Genomic DNA, 20,758 nt, shown 5'->3' on the forward strand with positions numbered 1-20,758 from the left:
TAACACGGAGGACTGGGAGGCTGTCTGCCTGGTAAAACCTGGAAACAGGAAGCGGTTACAGCAACCGCTGACCGTAAAGGCTGTTTTCCACTGGTCTGTCTGCGGTGCATTAACACCACGATAGAACATTCACTAATCAATAGGAGTGTTTACACCACCTCTGTTATGTCTGCCTCTGAAGTCCATCCTCCTGCAGTGCATCAATTTCACAGTAAAAAGCCAAAGAAAAGAAAATGGCTCAAATTTCAAAATAAAAGTTTCCATTGTACTTTCAAAATAAAGATATAATCTAAAAATGTTATTTATATTTATGGTGATCTGCCCACTCAATGACGCACATTAACACAGTACATAGCATCATGTCCTGTTTTGCCATGGATGACGACAGTTTAGTTTTGAAAGTACAAAAACAGCCTCATTTATGACACAAAACATCCATTTTACAAAATCTGAGTAAAGAAGGAGATGACATTGAGTTTAAAGTTATGGATGACAATAACACGGGTAGCAGGACAAATGTCTCCTCCAGGAGCCGGGGGGGGGGCAGACTGGAGACGCAACGGAGACAAAATAAGCTAACTTACGTTTGTAAGACGGACTCCTCTACAACACAACAGAAATGCACCACAGGCCGACCACTGGAAACGCCACATTAAGCAGCTAGAAATTCTCTAAGGTTTTTGAGATTCACAAATTTGAGCTCCAGTGTTTTCATTCTTTGATTTACTGTAACTCAGAATCTACTTGAATTACATCATATGAACAGTTGAAAACTTAAGAGTGTGTTAAAAACAATGCCTCGGGTGTTAAAGAGTTAAAGGCTAAAAGGTTTCTTTTCTCGCGCAGGATAACAAAGTCAGCGGCGTGACCGACTCCACAAGGATTCTGGGTTACTCCTTCCTCTGCCCCTCGGTGACGCCCCGCCCCCACGTCTCCACGCTGACACTCACACCCCAGGACGAGTTCTTCCTCCTGGGCACTCGGGGCTTGTGGGAGCTGCTGTCCCCCGCGGAGGCCATCGAGGCGGTGCGAAACGTCCCGGACGCTCTGGCCGCCGCCAAGAAGCTGGTGACGCTCGCCCAGAGCTACGGCTGCTCCGACAGCCTCTGTGCGGTGGTCGTGCAGCTCAGCATCACCGAAGACTGCTGCTGCTTCTGCGAGCCGCCGCCCCCGCCCCCCAGCCCAGGAGCTTCCCCCGCCGCGCACACGTACTCCTCATCTAGTGTGGATGGCGGGATCTCGTTGCCGCCGACCTCCTCCGGGACGGTGAGCGAGCTGAGCAGCGAGTTCAGCACGTCGGAGATGAGCAGCGAGGTGGGCTCCACGGCGTCCTCCGAGGAGCCGGTGCCCCAACCCGAGTCCCAGATGGCCCCCCTGAACCCCGGGGGCCGCGCTGCGGTGAGGAGGCCGGCACACGGGGACGGGGGCTTCCACAGACAGTTTTCCGGCGCTCTGTCTGACAACGGGCTGGACAGCGAGGACGAGGAGCCCATTGCCGGCGTGTTCTCCAACGGCAGCCGCGTGGAGGTGGAGGCCGACGTGCACTGCCTGCTGCGCCACGACTGCACCCACATCCACGTGTCTGGCTCAAACGAGTCGCTCTCCGCCCTCTCCCCGTCCCCGGCGCCCCCCTCCTCCCCCTGCCTCGGGGGGACTCTGGGCCGGCGGGGCCGAGCTAACGGCTCCGTCGCCTGTCAGGGCAGGAACCAGGACCTCATCGAGGAGGCAGCCGACGCCCCCGTCAGGAAGCAGGGGGGCTACTTCAACGCCCCCGCCCAGCCGGACCCCGACGACCAGCTGATCATCCCCCCGGAGCTGGAGGAGGAGGTCCGACAGATCATCCAGCAGCAGCAGCAGCAGCAGCAGCAGCAGGAGCAGACGCACAACCAGCACAGCTTCCAGAAGGCAGACTACTACGTCACGCCGCTCTGACTGCTGATCCACCAGCTAGGCTCCGCCCACCATCCAGACTCTCCACACAGTTTAGGACCACAAACTCTTTCTTATGGTTTTGCTAACCTCCTTATTTTCTACTAATAACCTCTCTCCAAACGCGATGCAATTTTTCTAACCCTCCGCTGAAACACATCGATGATTTCTACCATCTCTAAAAACAGAAGAAGCACTTTGGTGACTCTAGTCCTGTGAGAAACGGTACGTGGAGAGTCCCACCGCTCGGTGTCCACGTTCGGCTGACGGCCTTACTGTTGTTGGAGTTAGTAACTGTTTAACTAACTCCTAGGAGTTTAATACTTTAAAGTGACCTAGTCACTGAGGCGTACTAATATTCTCTGAGAGAAAAGATGATTTCTGATTATTTCTGAACACTGACGGTCCAGGTTTGGGTTCTCTGGGTCCAGAGTGGTGCTGCAGTGGTGGGGAGATGTGGATCTTACCAGCTTAACGAATGTTCTCAGAACAGTGTTACACACTTGTTGACAAACGCAAACTGCACAACAGAGCTACTTTTGCTATAAAATAAAGTTTTCACAAAAGTTGATGTGGAATTCTCTTTTTTTGTCTTTGTTCTTCATGTAAGAAAAGTATAGAAATTATTTTTATTATTATCTGGTTAGATACAAATTAATTGGTAACAAATATTTGCTTTTCTTTAGATCAACTAAAATCTATTTGAAGTTGTTGGACATGAACTTCAGAGGAACAACCTCAGATCTTTCCATCAGGATCATTGAAAGACAAACTGACGCCCCCTGCTGGCTACATTTAAAATTAATCCTAACATTTTCCAAGTAATTCAAATTCTTTTCTATATTAAAGCTAGTTTCAGTTATACAACTTTAATTCTACTTTTTTTATATTGAGCTTTTTTTGAGGAGTTGTTTCCAAAAAAAATTAATAAAAAATCATCTTCAGCTATTTAAGTACTCAAAAATGCAAAATGACACTTAACACTATTAGACACACCTGCCCTAATTCTTGTTAATGCAAATTTCTAATCAGCCAATCACATGGCAGCATTTAGGCGTGTAGACATGGTTCAAACAGCATCAGAATGAGGAAGAAAAGTGATTTAAGGGACTTTGAATGTGTAGTTGGTGTCAGAATATTTCATAAATTGCTGATCTACTGGGATTTTCACCCACAGCCATCTCTAGGGTTTACGGAGAATGGTCTCATAAGAGAAAATATCCAGTGAGCTGAGATCTGGACAGAAATGTCTTGTTGATGCCAGAGGTCAGAGGAGAATGACCAGACCAGATGCAGCTGATAGAAAAGCAACTCAGTAACTCAAAAAAGCACCATTACAGCTGAGGTCTGCAGAAGAACATCTCTGAACACAACACGTCCAACCTTAGGGCAGATGGGCTGCAGCAGCAGAAGAACACACCGGATGACATTCCTGTCAGCTGAGAACTGGACACAGAGGCTAAAATTCAGATTCACTAATTAGACAACAGAATATTGGAAAATCGATCCCCTTTGGGATGTGGTGGACCAGGAGATCATCATCATGGATGTTCAGCTGACAAATCTGCAGCAGTTACAAATACTTACGGCATTCATGGGCTCATGTTTGCATTTTATTTTGAAAATATACAACTAACGACAATAAATCAAACCTTTTTTTAAACAAGGAAATGCAATTTATTCATCAACTGTAAAAAGAAAAAAAAAGATCAAACAATCATTTAACTTCAGCTGATAATAAAAAGTAAAAAAACTATGTACATAATAATAAAAATGACAAGACCTTTTCATGAATAAAAACAGACTCCAGCCCTCATTGGGGACCTCGTTGGCTCCTCTGTTTCTTTGCCTCTGCATCTCTTTCCCGCACAAAACGAGACACTCTTTTAAAGGTCTGGATGGTAAAAACCGCGCCGGCGGTGTACAGGATGGCTGTCATCAGGCCAAACACAGCAGCAGCTGTGTCTGCCCCGCCCACTTCACAGTTTATCCAGGTGTAGCCGTTTCGTGAATAGATCCTCTCGCGCTGCTTACACTCATCCGTGGAGTTGACGTCGATCACGAAATGAAGGTAGACGCCCACAGCTATAACGTAGAGCACCGCCCCCACCACCTGGAACACAAACGCCGCCTTCATCCACATCTGTGGCATCTGCAGGGGGGGTTTGCTCCCAGCGACCGCAAACACCAGGGAAGCGACCCCAAAGATCAGGCTAAAGGCCCCGCCCCCGTAGGCGCCCGGAATCTTCTTCTGGCTGAACTCCAGGTTCAGATCCTTCACCAGCTCCAGGTCGGTGCCCTGCAGGTTCAGGTTGTTGTCAATGATGCCAGACTGAGCTGAGACCACGCAGACCAGGACCAGAGCGTTGGTCAGGACAGTACAGATCAGCACGATACCTGTAAAAGAAAACATTGGGTTTGGTTATTCCAGGATCTAGAAGTTGTTTAATCGTCCTTCACTTCCACATACTCTGATCAGACTTGGAGACGAACTAAACCGGTTAGTCCAGTTCTGGTGGAGCAAAGGATGAATGAACACTGAGAGTTTATCTGACACTGATGGGGGAAAGGGTACGAGGAGACAGCTTACCTCTCCTGGTTAAAATGTCCATACATTTGTACATGAACCGCAGAATCCTGAAACGGAGGGAATGACGGGGTCCAGGTGATCTGGGAAAACAGATGAAAAGAAACATGAGTTCTGTTCCAACCTTGGTTTAAAGTGGGAGCAGCAGTTAGGCAAGATCACTGAAAAAAGGAAAAAACGTGTCATCAAAATGTGTGTACTGTTTTTATTTTTGACACGATTTTAATAAATCAATCATCAGAAATGCAGTTATTTTTATCTAAAAAATATCTTTCCTCCATCATGAGAAAAATGCCACAATAGAAACATAATTTTAACCGTAGAGAACTGAGCAAAAATATTTACATGATCTTCAATATGTTGCATTTTTCTGAGTGTCATGGGTTCTCGGGTAAAGTCTCACAATTTTTTCTTCTCAAATTCCTAATTTCTCAGTTATTTTCAAGTATATTTTTAAGATTCCTATGTTTTTTTTCCATTTTGCTACATAAACCACAGTTGAAAATGAAAGAAAATTACTCAATTTTATCATGTGTTGTCATATTTTGATCTATTTTTATGACATTTTTCATGACAAATACTTCTGATTGGGTACATTAGATTGAGTAAAAAATTCCTGGCAAATTTAATGGTGTAACTTTTTTTTTTTAGCGAAAGCGTTCTAGGGTTAAGGTCGCGTCACAGCATCTCAACCAGATTAAAGTCCAAATTGTTCCAATTTCGACGTTCTGCTGTGTTTTAAATCAGCTTCAAAGCAGAACGTTTTTACAGCAGAAAGCAGAATTTATGTTTCAATGGACTGTCGAGAATTGACCGAATCATGAAGCAGCAAAAGTTCTTCAGATCATCACACTACCGCCACCATGTTTGTATTTTGTTTGATTAAAATGCTTTTTTCAACATTCAATGTATCAGGATGCAGATCTTTAAGAGTTCCTCTTTTGTCTCTACAGTCTAGAGTAGCCTGCACCAGAAATTGGAAATGAATCATCATATTTTTCTGTTTTTTTTTTTTAAAGATGGTTTAATTTTGATGATTGGCTTCCCAACATGCTAGTTCTTACCTGTCTTCTTTCCATTGTACTGTATAGCACAACATTATGTTTACTTTTACTAAAAGAAAATGGTTGTAGTGAATTGGAAACGATGTATTAGATGGTCTTTGTTTGGCTGTTCTACAGATCATATCATCAATATTGATTACTAATAACACACAATTCAAGTTTTCTTGATATGCAGCTCTATTCTAGTAGTTTGTATGTCTTTATGCCAATGTTAAAGAAGGTCATTTATGCCTTTAAAAATATTTGTGGTCTCTAAAGGGGAAGTTAGGTGTGTAGAAAATATTTGGCGAGTTTGAGCTTGTCTGAACGTGAGAAAGCCGTAGCTGTGCAGGTTTTGCAGTTCTGGTCCAAACAAACCTGTCCTGTGATGGAGACGCCGTCCCCCCGGTGAGGGCGTTTGTCTCCCCCTGCTGGCCTCCATCAGTGTCCGGGTTCTCCTCATTTGAACCAGACGGCTGACTCATCCCTACTAAACGAAAGTGACACCAAGTTTGAGCACTGATAATACGAAATGTTAAAGAAAAGTAGATTAAATAAGATCTTTTGGTTGTTGTTAAAGGCAGAAAAGTGTCAAAAACCACGAATTGTGCCTTTGCCACAAATACAGAACATTAAATACACTAAACATTTGTTTTATGACAATAAATTATCATTAAACAACTAACCTGTAGGTATTTTACTAATGAAAATGTGCTCAAAACCGTGCTGAAGCAGGTAGCTGTCTATACGTTTCTTAAACCATACTGTTCACTGGACTGTTTTCAAAAAAAAAAAAAAAGTTTAACTTTTGTTGTCAAATCCAAACTAACCTTTAGGTCGATGAAAATAGTCCAAAGTCCATAAAAACGTCCTTTCTCTACAATCACAAACTCTGTCTGAATAACTCCGCCCACCTCACCTGAAGGAGGGGGAAGACGGAGCTGCAGGTGAGCAGGTTCCTGCGGTCACATATCATATATATTTGAAATTATACTTTTTTTTCCCTTCAAACTTTGGTTTTGTCAAATAATCCTCCGTTTGCAGCAATTCCAGCAGTGCAAACATTTGGTGTTCTAGCTGTTAGTTTAAGAAACTTTCCTGCACTCTAGAAGCCCCTCCCACACGTTGGATTGGCTGGATGTGCATTTCTATTGTTCCATACGGTCGAGCTGCTCCCACAACAGCTCGATGGGGTACAGAGATGTTCACGATGCCCCCACCTTGCTTGAAAGATGTCAGTCACTGTTCCGGCATCGTTTCAGTTGTCCTGCATCTCACGATGTTCTCCTGTGCTCCAAACACCTCAAACTTCAATCGTCCATCCATAACACGTTTTTCCAACCTTCCCATCTCTGATGTTCGTGTTCTTTGGCCCACATTATTCAGTCTCAGATAAGGCTTTTTCTTTGCCACTCTGCTGTGATTCCAGCATCCTGAAGTCGTCTTTTCACTGTAGATGTTGTTGACACTGAAGTTTGGGGGGTATTATTTAATAAAACTGCCAGCTGAGGATCTGTGAGTCGTCTATTTCTCAAACTGTAGACTCCAATGTAATTATCTTCCAGCTCAGTTATGCAGCGGAGTCTCCTACTTCTTTTTCTTCTCTGGTTAGAGCCTGTTTGTGCTGTTCTCTAAAGACAATGGTACACACCGTTGAAGGAAATCTTCCGTTTCTTGGAAATTTCTTGCAAGGCATAGTTTTTATTTCTAAGAACAACTGACTGTCGAGTTTCACATGAAAGTTCTCTTTTTCTGGACATTATGAGCGTTTCATCAACCTCACAAATGTGATGCTCCAGACACTCGACCAGCTCAAAGGAATGTCAGTCTTGTATCTTCTCTAACCAGCTAATCCTTTTTCAGTTGTGCCAACATGATTGCACAAAAGTTTTCTAATCATCTGTCAGCCTTCTGAAACAATGAGCAAACACATACCATTAGAACACTGGAGAGTTGCTGGAAGGAAACGGGCCTCCAGTCACCTACGTAGATAATGCACCAAAAACCAGACATTAGCTGCTAGAACAGTCATTCTTTTTAACGCATTAATATTGCATAGTGTAATTCTGAATAGTTTAAAGTTAGATTTGTTTAGAAAAATTGACTTTCTCTCAAAAATATAAACATTTCTAATGGACCCCAAAGTTTTGCATTATACATATATGTGTGTGTGGTTATAAGTTTATAAAGGTCTTTTTGGCATTCCCGTGTTGGCATGGTTACAGATACTTTGGGCATTCATGTCCTCATGTTTGCATTTTGTTAAAAATGTTAACTTTTCAGCAATAAGTCAAACTCTATCAGGAAAATGCAACTCATCTATTTACAGTAAGAATCATCAAACAATAAACATTTAATTTGAGCTGATGAGTCAAGTAAAAATAACAACACTATGTACATGCAAACAAAAATGACAAAATAATTTCATCCATAGCTGTTGATCTTTTTGTCATGTTTTTACAGAAAAAAATCTAGACATGTTTAAAAAAACTTGTTAGAAAAGGCTTAAGAAGATAATTCATGGTTTCAGTTTGAGTTCAGTTTCATATTTCTGTTCAAATGCTGGATGTTCTGTTTGACATCATTTTCATGTTGCTTCTCTGAAACTCCACAGTCTAAGCTTCTGATCTGTGATCCAGAGTTGATGGGAGTGTCACAGTTGTTGCCTCCTCTCACACATGGGTGGTGCCAGCCCTCAGTGGTGAGTCTTGTGTGTGGGAACGACCCTTCCGTTTTTCCTCCTCTCTCTTTTTTCTATCCCTAAAGAAATGAGACACTCTTCTGATGGTCTGGAAGGTAAAAACCGCGCCGGCGGTGTACAGGATGGCTGTGATCAGGCCAAACAGAGCCACAGCAGCGTCTGCCCCGCCCACGTTGCAGTTCATCCAGGTGTAGCCATTTCGCGCATAAATCCTCTCGCGCCTCTTACACACATCCGTGGAGTTGACGTCTATCACAAAATGAAGGTAGAGCCCCACAGCGACCACATAGAGCACCGCCCCCAGTGCCTGGAACACAAACGCTCCCCTCAGTAACTTCTGTGACATCAGATGAGGCGGTTTGCTTCCAGCGACCACAAACAGCAGTGAAATGACCCCGAAGGTCAGGCTAAAGGCCACGCCCCCGTAGATGCCTGGCGCCCTCATCTGGCTGAACTGCATGTCCAGTTCTCGCACCTGCTGCAGCTCAGTGCCCTGCAGGTTGAAGTTGGTGTTGATGTCGAAGCTGCTGAAGCCTCCCATTGAGGACATGCCGGACATGACCATCTGAGCCGAGACCACGCAGATCAGGACCAGGGCGTTGGTCAGGACGGCGCAGATCAGCACGATACCTTTGTTAAAAAAAAAAAAAAAAAAAAACACATCAGGTTTTTTTTTTTTTTTGTAACGTCAATGAAAAAGTTTCACAGTAGAAACACAAAGTTCCCATCTCTATAGCTCTCCTTCTAAACTATCGTTTTAATTCTTCCAGAAACCAGCTGTTGTGTTTCAGGCTCGTTCTCCACTTCCTCATATTCTGCTCAAACCGGTCAGTCCAGTTTTGGTAGAGCAAAGAATGAATGAATTCTGAGAACGAGAGTTTCTCTCTGTCACTGAAGCGTTCGTGTTTCTCTCTGGGTGAAGCTGCCTACCTCTCCTGGAACAAATGTTGGAGCATTTGGAGGAACTCTGGTGCACCGTGTGCCGGACCTCCCGCAAACTCCTGGGACGGGGGTTGCTGTCTGATGGGTAATATGGGGGCTGAGATGACCTGGAACAACAAATAAAAGAAAATGTTAATTTTACTCCGAACATGAGGTGGCTTCAGCACAGTTAGAAACGATCCGATGTTTTGATCATAGGAAAACAAGAAAAAGCATAAAATAAATGAACAAACAAGTTAGTCACTGAAAATGAATTGAGGTCAAATTGTTTTTTCAAGTCAATGATGCAACCACAACACTTGTTTTTAATCTTATCTACTCTGTGTTGCAATGAAAACATTTTTGTCAGGTACAGTACAACAACAGTAATAAGCAGAAGGCAGGGATTTTTTTTTTTAACTTTTAATTCTGAGAACCTGTTAGGTTTAACAACAGGTTTTACAGCATTAAACTTTAAAAACAATAAAATTATATTAAAATGTTTTTGTTTTAATCATTATAATAATATGCCAAATAAAAAAAGACAGTTTTGACAGTTACATAAAAAGATAACTCATTTTTTTAGACTTCTTAAACTCCTCAGTATACCTCACATATTTGTCAGAAGAATTCTAAAAGATATAAAACATCTAATAAACAAAAACTTTTAGAATAACAAATACATTTGTGAATTGACACTAATACAGTGCTCATTAAGTAGCCCCTGGAGTTTTAATATGCACTACCAGGGGTAAATGTACTCTTAAGAACCATTTCAACATTTTTCACAATAAAAAGGTGTCCCACAGGGATCTGTCTTTATACCCTGTTGTTTATCCAATATCTAAGCTTCATTTCAGCAAAATATTGAAAAAATCCTAACGCTAATTTGTCATCAAGAAATAGTTAAGTTGTACTGAAAAAAATATTAATTTGTGGCCACAAGAAGTTCAGCCCCACAAACAAAATACTGATTTGAGGCCAAGAAATAGCTGACAGAAATAATTTGTTGCCACGAAATAGTTACATTTCTACAAACAAAATACTGATTTGTGGCCACATTACATTTAAATTATTCAAACAAAACCTTAATTTGTGGCACAAAAATAGTAAGGTCATACGAAGAAAATAATTGTGGTCACAAAATAGTAAAGTTGTGCAAACAAAACACAAATTTGTGGCCATGAAATGCAATAATGTTATAACACCGTCCCCAGACAGCTGGGTAAATAAATCAAGTGAACCTTTGTAGGTAAAGTACTCTGGCTTTTAATATGCTCTTCAATATGCATTTACAGTTTAGACAAAAATAAAACTCAATCATAATATCTTTATTTGTCATGTATCTTTACTCTATATTGTTTTTCTTACACAACAGTCCAAATAAACCAATATGAATCACGTGTAAAATATTTTGTGGCCAATAGTTAAATTTTTTGCTGAAGCATTTAAATGATTCCATTGACAAAATGTATTTAATTTTTGGGCCATATCATAGATAAGTACATAGATAGAGCTCCATACATACAAATACAGAAATAAAGATCTCACTGACCTTTCTCTCCAGTATTTGAAATATTATATCACACATTATCTATAATCAGCAGGAAGTGACCGTTCTCAAATAAATGATTTACCAAACCCACCAATTGCATCAAAAACAGATTTTATTTAAACTTTAAGTAAAGCTCTCTGAAGCTGAAGCTCCAATGATGGGAGCACACTTCTGTCCAAAGTCTCGTTTCCACTGATGGTCGGACCGGTTCAGACTGGTCCAGGCAATTCAATTCAGGTGCACGTTTCCACTTAGCTTTATGTCATACTAGTGCGACTACAGCAAGAGCAAGGCTAACATAAATAATGGAGGTCATCCAGCAGATCATTTTACTCCACTTGGTTTTGGTACTTCGTGTATACACAAAACATTTAATGTTGTTTGAGAGAAGATTGCGGGCGGTGAAGAGTAATAAAGCTGCTTTCTTGGCACATTCTTTTGTCGTGATGACCTTCTGCCAATCACTGGGTTTCAACAAAAACTCTGCGCTAACTGGTCCATTCCATTTTCGGTCCAGTTTAATGGGTCAATTTTATAATGGAAACGCTCAAAATACCGTACGGGACCGCTCAGTGGAAACGAGGCTTTTGTGGTATTTTAACAACATTTATAAATGCGGGGATGTGAAAACTGGCTTTTGTTTTTCATGATGTCTTGTTTGCATGTTTGTTAAACGTTTCAAATGGTCTAACTGATTTAAATTCAGGGCCAAAAATAAACCCAGTAACCAAAATTAGGTAATAGATGATAGTAATGTATTATAAAGGGGGAAAATTCCAACTGTGACCCTGTGTTACACTCTGACAAGCCCATAAAACCTAACAAAAATGCATGAAAGCATTTTCAATACAATGCTTTGAAATAAGAATTTCAAAGAGTATTCACTACGATGTGTGAGCGGAGTCTGTGGTTCAGTATAGAGCAGTGATCCCTAATCCCCGGGCCACAAACCAGCACTGGACCAAGGGGCAGTTGTTATTGGGCCACAGAGAGAAGAAAAAAATAAAAACATATATATTTTCCATTTTATTTATAATCTAATTCTGAAAGAAGTTTCACTTTAGAAAACTACTGGATTCTCCCCACAACATTCTTGCGTCAAGTCGAGTGGTCATGGATCAAAAATATATCTGCTTCTTTCTTAACGCTCGTGCTCTTATGGGGTCCAGATGACCTCACCCTTACATTGAGGTGTTAGCCTTTCCATGACAAAGGTGGACAAGACTTCATGTCTATCATTGGACACCAGTGAAGATCAACAATCGTTGAAAAAAAAAAAATGTCAGCGCACTGTCTTGTTGGGTCCAGATGACCCCACTTTTAATGTAAACAAGCCAAGGAGAGCAAAAGGGTTAAAGCAGCTGTGCTGACCGCTAAATTGAAATCTCCACGCAACAGAGTAAACAAAAAAACTAATGTATTTGTAAAGTTTCTTTTGGCAGAAAAGAGCCAGTTCAGAAGCAGAAGAAAGCATTTGACTTCAAAGAAAAAAATAAATCTGCATTTAACAGACAAAAACCAAAATCTTTACTTCAAATATGGATTTATTGTGACAGTTGATCCCATTAACCTTAACAATAATGCATAATATTTAGCAACCAGCTTTCTAATGTTACGAGGATGCTGCTATTAAAGTTGTTCAAACTGTGGATTCAAGATTACAATTATATTTAAAAGAAAAAACAGTTTTAGTGACTTTTTTTGGTATAAGTCACAACTTAAAATAAGATGAGGTTGAAGTTAGTGTGTTATCTTTTAGCTCCACTTTGACAGTAATAAATTAAGGGAAAATCTATATCACATTGGACCATAGGATCAATGAACACTTGCGCACTGACGCTCTTGCCATCGCACAGAGAGAATTAAAAGAAAAATGTTGCATCTGAGAACATCAGCAAGCCCAAGAATCTTATTTAAGTCTTTAAAGTCTCTTAAGCCTTTGTAGTTTCTCCTACATGACTCCTGCTTTACTTTATGAACATTTTTGTATTTTAAAAAAGTCAGTGTTGTCAGGTTTTTACCCTCTCCTTTTACCCCTGACCCCTCTGTTTTAACTGCATCATCTGCTATTTTAGATCATTTTGAGCTTCTCACTCTCTCTCAGATTTCTGAGATAGTTCAGCAGCTGAGGCCTTCATATTACCCAGGTGACTGTATTCCCCCCAGACTCCAGAAATAGGTCTCCCATGCTGTAGGCCCCTGAATAGTTGGTCCTCTTAACATTTCTCTTGTCTTGGAGTGTATGCCACCTGCTTTCAAACACACAGTACCACAACCCCTTTTAAAAAAGACCAACTTGAATCCTCATGTTCTTACAAACTTTAGGTACATTTCCAAGTTGTCTTTTCTTTCTGAAATTTTAGAGAAGGTGGTTTATCTTCAATTACAGGACCATCTAGAAAGTCATAATATTTTGGAGAAGTTTCAGTCTAGTTTAAATCCTTTCACAGAACTGAAACTGTTCTCCTCAGGATCTGCAATGACTTCCTTTTAGCCATTGATTCTGCATTACTTCTTCTTGATCTCACTGCGACAGACTGGCGACCTGTTCAGAGTAAACCCTGCCTTGCCCATCAGCAGCCGAGTTAGGCTCCGGCACCCACACAACCCCGAAAAGGACAAAGAGGACAAGAAGATGAATGAATCAATGAAGGATCTCACAACTCTTTTCGACACAGTGGATCTCAGTGTTTTATTATCTCGAATGGAGCAGTCTGTAGGCGTAAAGGACACAAATCTCAATGGGTTCAGGTCCTATTTATGTGGCAGGAGTTTCTCTGTCCTACTTGGTCAGTTTTCTTTGTCAAAGGTTCCACTGAAACACGGTGTACCCCAGGGCTCAGTGTTAGACCATCTTTTATTCTCATTTTACCTGCTGCCACTGAGGTCCATTTTTAGGAAATACGGTGCGTCATTCCACTGCTTTGCAGATCATGTTCACGTCTACCTTCCCTTAAAATCTGGTGGATATGAGTGACTTGACGATCTGCAAAAGTGCTTGGCAGACATAAAAATCTTGGGTGGAACTGAACTTCCTCAGTCTAAACGAAAACAAGACAGAAGCCTTTGTGATCAGAAAAAGTGACCTGGTTTTAGGTTGCTGCCCTGGACCCTTCAAACTTCATTAGGAATCTTGGGGTGAACTTTAAAACCATTTCAAATTTGAAAAGTCAGTGCAGCAGTCCAGTCTGTTTTTTTGTTTTGTTTGTTTTTTGGCCATGTCACGGACTGGAACCAGTGAACCATGCTTTGATCGTTTCCAGACTGGACTACTGTATCGCTCTGTTCAGTGGCATTGACCAGTCTCTGCTCCGCTATCTCCAGCTGGTAAAAATTCAGCTGGGCTCTTGTTGAGGTGGACCAGAGAGTGCGTATTATGCTCTCTTCACTGGATGCCCGTCTCTTTTAGAATTGTTTTTAAGATTTTACCTCTGGTTTTTAAATGTTTGAATGGTCTGGCACCCCATTATCTGTCTGAACTTCAACATTTTTATCGTCTGTGTGGGGTCCTGAAATCTGAAGATCAAATACTTTTAACAGTTCCCAGGACACCGGCGAGCAGATCCAGTGGGCAAGCTTATTAGCTGTTATTGTTTTATTGGTATTGTATTTTAGTTTTCAGTGATTTTTTTATATATGACCTTATGCTCGGCACTGTGTTTGCCCTACAAATAAATTGATTGACTTTAATGGTTCAAACATGAAATATAGTGTGATAAAGTTTGAACCAACTGCAGATATTTTGCATAGCAAGGTAAATTTTTCCCTTAAAGCTTTTTAAAATGAAATAAAACAAATCACAAAAAAATGACGCCCACTTTAGCTTCATACAGACCATTCCACAAAAATATCGTATGACAAGTTGGGGACAACTTTCCAGACCATCACACTACCACCATTGTGCTTTACAGTTGTTTGACTAAAATGGTCTTACTTTGATATTTAATGTAATGAAACAGTCAAGTTAAAATTGGTAAGGTTTTATCTCAAGTCTTGTGTGGTTTTTACATTTTTTTTTTTTTTTTACATATACTGTATATTGAATAGTAGTTGGGGTGCAAACAAACCTGTTGTCCTGCGATGAAGCCTCCGACCGGTCCCGGTCTCTTCTGTCCCGGTCCCGGTCTCCTCTGTCTCTGTCCCTGTCTCCTCTCTCCCGGTCCCGGTCTCCTCTGTCTCTGTCTCGGTCCCGGTATTCCCGGTTCGGACGGGACGGATGACTCATACCTGTTGAACGAAACTAGCACAGAAACTGGGTTTGAGCACCAAAAACAAGGGGGAAAGAACTGTTCTCTGTTGTTTTTAAAGCCAGAAAGTGTACGAATGCGTTTTCCCTTTGATGACACTTAGGTTTTCACGAAGAAAACGTAATAACACGAATGCAGGCTCGTCAACCATACTTTAACATAATACCAAAAAAGAAGCTAAAAGTCCAATACGTTTTTCAGTAATAAAAACGTCCTCGAAACTGTACCGCAGGTGAAGTATAAAAAATAAAAACGAAATTTCTCGAACTACCGTGCCGTTCCTCTCATTTTAGGGAAAATAAAAACATATTAGCCTCGTTTTTCTCTCGTTTTCAAAGACAAACTAACCTTAAGGTCGATGAAACCGGTCCAAAGTCCGACTAAAACGTCCAGTACTCTCAGCGACTGAAGCCTCAGTTTTGTTTGGGCTCCTGAACGACTCCACCCACCGCACCTCGCGGAGGAGGCGGAAGAAGGAGCTGCAGGTGAGCAGGTCCCGCGCGCGGACACAGCTGGAGCGTCACTGACGCAGAGCAGCCTCTCACAGCTGATGTCAATCCGCCGCTTTGTCTCCCGAGAGCAAAGAAGCCTCTGTTTTCAGGGGGTGTTGGCCTTTCAGCATAAATACCAACATGTCTGCATCATGTTGTTTGTGTCCTCTCTTTATTCAAGCTCCCCGAGGAGAAAAAAGTCTCCGGGTTTTTGCCTATTAACTGGCTGTTAACTATTCCAATGCAAATCTACACAGAGGCATCTATATTTATATTTTTTATACCAAAGATGCTGAAATTGATCATTAAGCATCTCTAATATTAAAAGGAGGCAGGACTAGTTAAATGCTTTCTGATTTTTAATGTCAGAGTAAACATTTAACTCAAATTTCAGGGCAAAACTATTTTTATTTAATTATCATATCAATAAAGAGAATTATTGAACCATATTGTATCAAATAATAAATAAGTCTGACAGTAATGAAAGTTATCCTGTTCTTAGGCTCAGGATCAGTGGATGAACATAGCCAGAGTCTAGATCAGGGGTCTACAACCAGAGACTCCTGGCCACATTTGCCTCTTTATTGTGGCTATATTTGTTTTAAAGAAAAAATGTAATGCTTTGAATACATATTGGGTTTGTTGGCATTTGTCTAATTCCTGAGCAAAATGATTGTAAAAAGTTTAACCCCTTGACCCCTACAGATGTAAATATGGATCAAACCACTTCAGCTCAAAAATGACCTTAATTTAGTATCTACTTGAAACCAAAAATGACAATGACCAGAAGCACACAGGTAGAACAACTGCAGAGTTGCTCAGTAAGAGGCGTATTAAGGTTCTGGTGTGGCCTTGCCAGTCTCCAGACCTCAAACCAATAAAAAATCATTGGAGAGAACTCAAACTCTTTTTTTCCTCTGTGACGGTCCAGAAACCTCAATCTAGATAAGATCTGTGTGGAGGAGTGGTTGAATCTCCTGGGCTTATTCAAGTGGCAGGTTGAACCAAGATCTCTTGGAAGGTCAGTGAAGTGGTATTCTTGGAAATGGGTCTCAGTATTCAGGGTTGCCACAGAACACACAACACCAACCAAATGATTGTGCTTTGGGGTCCTTTGAAGTCTTTTAGAGGTGGATGACTTTGTGACAAATGGGCTCAGCCTCCTTGGTGACTCTATGAATGATACATTGTGCACTGTTACAAGGTACCTTCAACTTTCTGGAGACCCTTGTAATGCGGTTCACCTGACAACAGGTATTGTTGGGAATTTTTACTTACTGTGAAGTTGGGACTAGTTACTATACCCAAATCTGTATCCATTTCCGGCCTGCCTCCTAATGTTGCCCGTTAATTCTTCCATCATGGTTCCCCTCTGTCAGGGCTCAACCAGTCATGACCTCCTCCGACCACCAGAGGGAACCCTCACCAGAGTACTGACTGCATCTGTTCCCTTCCTCATTCAATGTCCTATAATGCATCTGCCTGCCACTCCTGCCTTCACCAGCTGTTTCCATTCAAGTTAATCACCAAACTGTATTTAACCCTGCTCTCCAGTCTGCTCCATGCGAATTCGTGATTTGTTACTCATGTAAAGTCAGTCTAAGGTTTTAGTCTCTTTTGCCTCTCTGTGTTTGACCTCTGCCTTTTTATTTGCCTCCAGCTTTGCTCCTTGCTCTGACCCTGGCCTGTTTCCTGACCACGCCCTGGTTTATGTTTTACCTGCTCTATGTCTTCATTAAACCTTATTGAATATGGATCCAAATGTCTCAGCCTCTTTGTCACACCCTTTACCTGCTTCTCCTGTGAGCCTGTATTTTGGGCTGAATTAAAGAAGGATGCTGGACTATTATGCAATGGAGAGCTATCCTGTCCCCAGGAAGGATCCATCATAGCTGCTGCCTCCTACCGGTGAGCTATTGGGATTTCGTGCTGCGTTGCTTCACCTGGACCAGCTGGGGATTCTGCTGACTTTTGCTGGAGAGGTGTGCTGAGAATAAGCACCCTAGCTGGTAGCTGGCAAATGTTAAACTGCTGGACCTTGACTAGCCCATTAGTAGCTGACTAGTTAGCCACATGTGGCTGGATCTTGTGGCTACAGCAGACACTAGGGTGCATTTTGAAAGTGTGGCTGGAGTGGCTACTCTTTTTAAGTAAGCCCATCTTCTTGTCCAACTTTTCAAATATCCCAGTCAATTTATATCCATCTGACTTTTCAACCAATTGATTTCCAGGACAGTAACGATGGCATTCCGACTCGTGTTGTGGATGGTATTTTTGCTCAACTCCAGTGAATTGTCAATTACACTTGATTGTAAAAAGTATTATGTTGTGCTTTTTATATACATTTTTACCTCTAATTGAGATCTTCACGAGTGCCTTGTCCATCTGTCTTAAAATCATTGAATGCTGTGCATTACTGTGCATTGAGGTTCTGTTGGGGGCCAGTGCTCTGTCTCCCCCTCTGGTCACTGGTGGGTTTCATCTCCAGAGTACTAAACTCACTACATCTCCCAGCAACCTCAGTGCACAGTACTGTACCTAGATGCTACTCACCTGACTCCAATCAGACAATCACCCACCTGTTCTTTAAGCAGCACACAGAGCCTCGCTCTATGCAAAGTATTGCTTCGTACCACCCTGTCTGCACTAGAGTGTTTCTGGCAGGATCTGGTCTTCTGTTTCTGACCTTGCTTATTCTCTGATTGCCTGCCCTGACCCTTGCCTGGACACTGACAACTCTACTCTTTTCTTGGATAATCCCATGCCTGTGATTGACCTGTGCCTGTTTGAGCTAGACTTTTAGCTGTGCCTTTAGTTGTGCAAACCTGCTGCAAGTGGAACCAGATGTCTGCCCATTTGTGACAGGTTTGTATCTGGTTATTGTCATTCTATTCATCATTATGAACAGTATGCCAAGTTTGAGTGGCCCTCTCTGAGCATGTAAAGGTATAAACATTCAATGACTTTTTTTTTTTCTTTTTTTTTTTGTTTTCTAGGTGATGCTTGGTTTAGTTCCTTTATACTTCTGTTTTTCAAAGAACCTCCAGTCATTATGTGCTCTGTTGTTCATTTGCATGTTTTGTGTGTTTGGACTAAGATTGGGGAAACAAGTCTTCTGTTTTTCTGCAGTCTGCATGGAATACTGTCCAGTCTGAACTGAAATTGACAAAACTTATTTCATTGGCTTTTTTTTCATTCCTCTTTGGGTAGCAGATTCCACCCGTCAGTTCTTTTTTTTTGTGTGTTACTGTTAACTATTGCACCTTGCATCATTTGCATCCGATGTCTGACTGTTTAACATATATTACATTTCATAGAACCAAGTTACTTTAGCTGAACTTTATTTTTACTTAAAAAAATGTTCATTGTAGTAATCCCAATGTAATTGTTTTGTTTTCAACTATTCTGTTTGGTGATATGTAATGGTGACAAGTCACCCTTGTAAAATAAATATTGTTCTCAATGGATTATCACCTGGTTAAATAAAGTTTATTTAAAAAAATCTCTCCTGCAGTGTCTGCAAACCTTGTGAAAAACTACAGGGAACACTTGACCTGTGTAATATCAAACAAAGGCTGTACCACATTAATTCAATTTTATTAATATAGCCAAATATCACAAACAATTGCCTTATTAGGGTTCATGCCGGTAATTTTAGAGAAACAGGTCGGTCATAAAATATAAATAGCTCATTGTTAAACAAAAGATTAAATTAGAAATGGTTTATTTCAAGCAACCAAGAAGAAAAAAGTAAATTACTGTGCAATACAATCAATCAGAAGTTTACATCCATAAAGACATGTCAAACACAAGATAACTAAAAATTAGGAGATATCCTGAAAGGGAGTGTGAGGATATAATTTACACAACACACTCTCAGTAAAACGCGTACATATTCCACGACTTTTCAATGCATATGTAGATCTTTTTTCAAAAAAAATATACAGATTATTTTTCAATAGAAAAAAATCATTATACATCAAGTATCAAGCATCAACAAAAATATGTATGTATAAAGATTATTTTTCATTGAAAGAGTCATTAATGTAGATCAAGTATCATAGGAATTTATGTTGATTTCTTTATTTCTTCTTTTTAAAGAAAAACATTCAAATTAATCAGGTAACACAAAAAATGTATAGATCATTTCCATTAGAAAAGTTATTAAAAATATTTTCAATTGTACAGTCATTAACGTAAACAGACTAAATAAAACTGGTTATCCCTGCCCTTAGACCGTACCTCTCAGTATTACCATTGATTGTCTCAGGTCTGGGCTGCACGGTGGCGCAGCGGTTAGCGCTCTTGCCTCACAGCAAGAAACCCCTGATTCGAATCCCGGTTGGGGGGTTTGGGACCTTTCTGTGTGGAGTTTGCATGTTCTCCCCGTGCATGCGTGGGTTTTCACCAGGGACTCTGGCTTCCTCCCACCGTCCAAAAACATGCTTCATAGGTTCATTGGTGACTCTAAATTAGGGCTGGGCGATATAGGAATTTTCATATTGCGATATCATTTTTTTTTATTTTGTGCGATAACGATATTAAAAACGATATAAATCAAATAATCAAAGTAATCTTTATTGCAAAGAGCTTTAGGACTTCACATTTTTACACCTTAACTTTGCCCCCCCCATTAAATCTTAGTTAGTTCAAATTAAACTTTCATTTTTTTTTGTATTAACTGTAGTATTGAAACTAACTGTGAGGAACATTTAAATATTTCTAATAAATATTGTACATATACATAATGCACACAATAGTTAAACCATAACGGTGGTATGTTTTCAATAGGCTGTAGAGAATTTCTGATTTATTTTAATCTGACTGGAGCACATACAAGTTCCTTTCAAATTAAAATTAAGTCTTAAAAACATTGTTCTAAAGCAACAAATATATTGCAGTTATTTTTATATTATTTTCTAATTTCTTCTGAACATAAACTATAGGTACTGCTGTGCAGTAGAAGATAATAAAATGTAAACTTAAGATAAACAGTTCTGGTAATAGATTTAATCATCATTTCACTCAGTCATCTGACATGTGTACATGTTGGAGGATTGATCAAACACATAAGATCTCTTCATTTAGTGTCATATCAGGAGTTGTTAAAAACAACTTTATTTTACTATTATTAGATCACCTGCATAAACGGCACAAATGTAACTAACAAATTCATTTTTGATACACAATAAAACAACAAATTATTCTAATTCGAAACTCTCTACAAAAGCTTTTGGTTAATATTTTAACAAAACCCTTAAACTCATCTCAACTCCACAGCCAC

At 40.6% G+C, this 20,758-nt stretch overlaps 3 protein-coding genes across 5 annotated transcripts in view; 1 reads left to right on the plus strand and 2 right to left on the minus strand.

The window, feature by feature from the left end:
• Positions 1-2,500, plus strand: part of LOC112150460 (PH domain leucine-rich repeat-containing protein phosphatase 1) — a 20,659-nt gene extending 18,159 nt beyond the window's left edge. Inside the window, exon 17 of the mRNA XM_024278810.2 lies at positions 847-2,500. Within this exon, the coding sequence (XP_024134578.1) occupies positions 847-1,932 (1,086 nt within the window). The 3' untranslated portion in view covers positions 1,933-2,500. The remainder of the gene's footprint in view (positions 1-846) is intronic.
• A 665-nt stretch (positions 2,501-3,165) lies between these two features.
• Positions 3,166-7,116, minus strand: LOC112150097 (MARVEL domain-containing protein 3). Of its 3 annotated transcripts, none has more exons than XM_024278101.2 (4): positions 6,390-7,116; positions 5,938-6,046; positions 4,520-4,599; positions 3,166-4,326 (listed from the first exon to the last, which is right to left on the minus strand). In XM_024278101.2, the coding sequence occupies exons 2-4, from the start codon at positions 6,042-6,044 to the stop codon at positions 3,743-3,745; spliced, it is 771 nt and encodes a 256-aa protein (XP_024133869.1). In that variant the 5' UTR covers positions 6,045-6,046; positions 6,390-7,116; the 3' UTR covers positions 3,166-3,742. The 3 variants fall into 3 exon arrangements, with proteins under 3 accessions (XP_024133869.1, XP_036067498.1, XP_024133868.1); XM_036211605.1 differs by having other exon boundaries at positions 5,938-6,049; positions 6,246-7,116; XM_024278100.2 differs by having other exon boundaries at positions 3,167-4,326; positions 5,938-6,049.
• A 560-nt stretch (positions 7,117-7,676) lies between these two features.
• LOC112150096 (MARVEL domain-containing protein 3) lies at positions 7,677-15,577 on the minus strand. Its single transcript, XM_024278099.2, has 4 exons — positions 15,332-15,577; positions 14,804-14,976; positions 9,191-9,309; positions 7,677-8,890 (listed from the first exon to the last, which is right to left on the minus strand). Exons 2-4 carry the CDS (start codon positions 14,959-14,961, stop codon positions 8,232-8,234), a joined length of 936 nt encoding a protein of 311 aa, XP_024133867.1. The 5' UTR covers positions 14,962-14,976; positions 15,332-15,577; the 3' UTR covers positions 7,677-8,231.
• Between the last annotated feature and the right edge of the window lie 5,181 nt (positions 15,578-20,758).

This window comes from Oryzias melastigma, linkage group LG4 (assembly GCF_002922805.2).
Source record: "Oryzias melastigma strain HK-1 linkage group LG4, ASM292280v2, whole genome shotgun sequence".
Taxonomy (NCBI): domain Eukaryota; kingdom Metazoa; phylum Chordata; class Actinopteri; order Beloniformes; family Adrianichthyidae; genus Oryzias; species Oryzias melastigma.

Excerpts from the sequence above, each read along its gene's own strand:
- LOC112150097 (XM_024278101.2), bottom strand. The coding sequence starts at position 6,044 with ATGAGTCAGCCGTCTGGTTCAAATGAGGAGAACCCGGACACTGATGGA. Across the intron at positions 4,600-5,937 it reads GCGTCTCCATCACAGGACAG|ATCACCTGGACCCCGTCATT; the intron begins GTTTGTTTGGAC and ends CTGTTTTCCCAG. Across the intron at positions 4,327-4,519 it reads GGACATTTTAACCAGGAGAG|GTATCGTGCTGATCTGTACT; the intron begins GTAAGCTGTCTC and ends TTTCTTTTACAG.
- LOC112150096 (XM_024278099.2), bottom strand. The coding sequence starts at position 14,961 with ATGAGTCATCCGTCCCGTCCGAACCGGGAATACCGGGACCGAGACAGA. Across the intron at positions 9,310-14,803 it reads GCTTCATCGCAGGACAACAG|GTCATCTCAGCCCCCATATT; the intron begins GTTTGTTTGCAC and ends TTGTTGTTCCAG. Across the intron at positions 8,891-9,190 it reads CAACATTTGTTCCAGGAGAG|GTATCGTGCTGATCTGCGCC; the intron begins GTAGGCAGCTTC and ends TTTTTAACAAAG.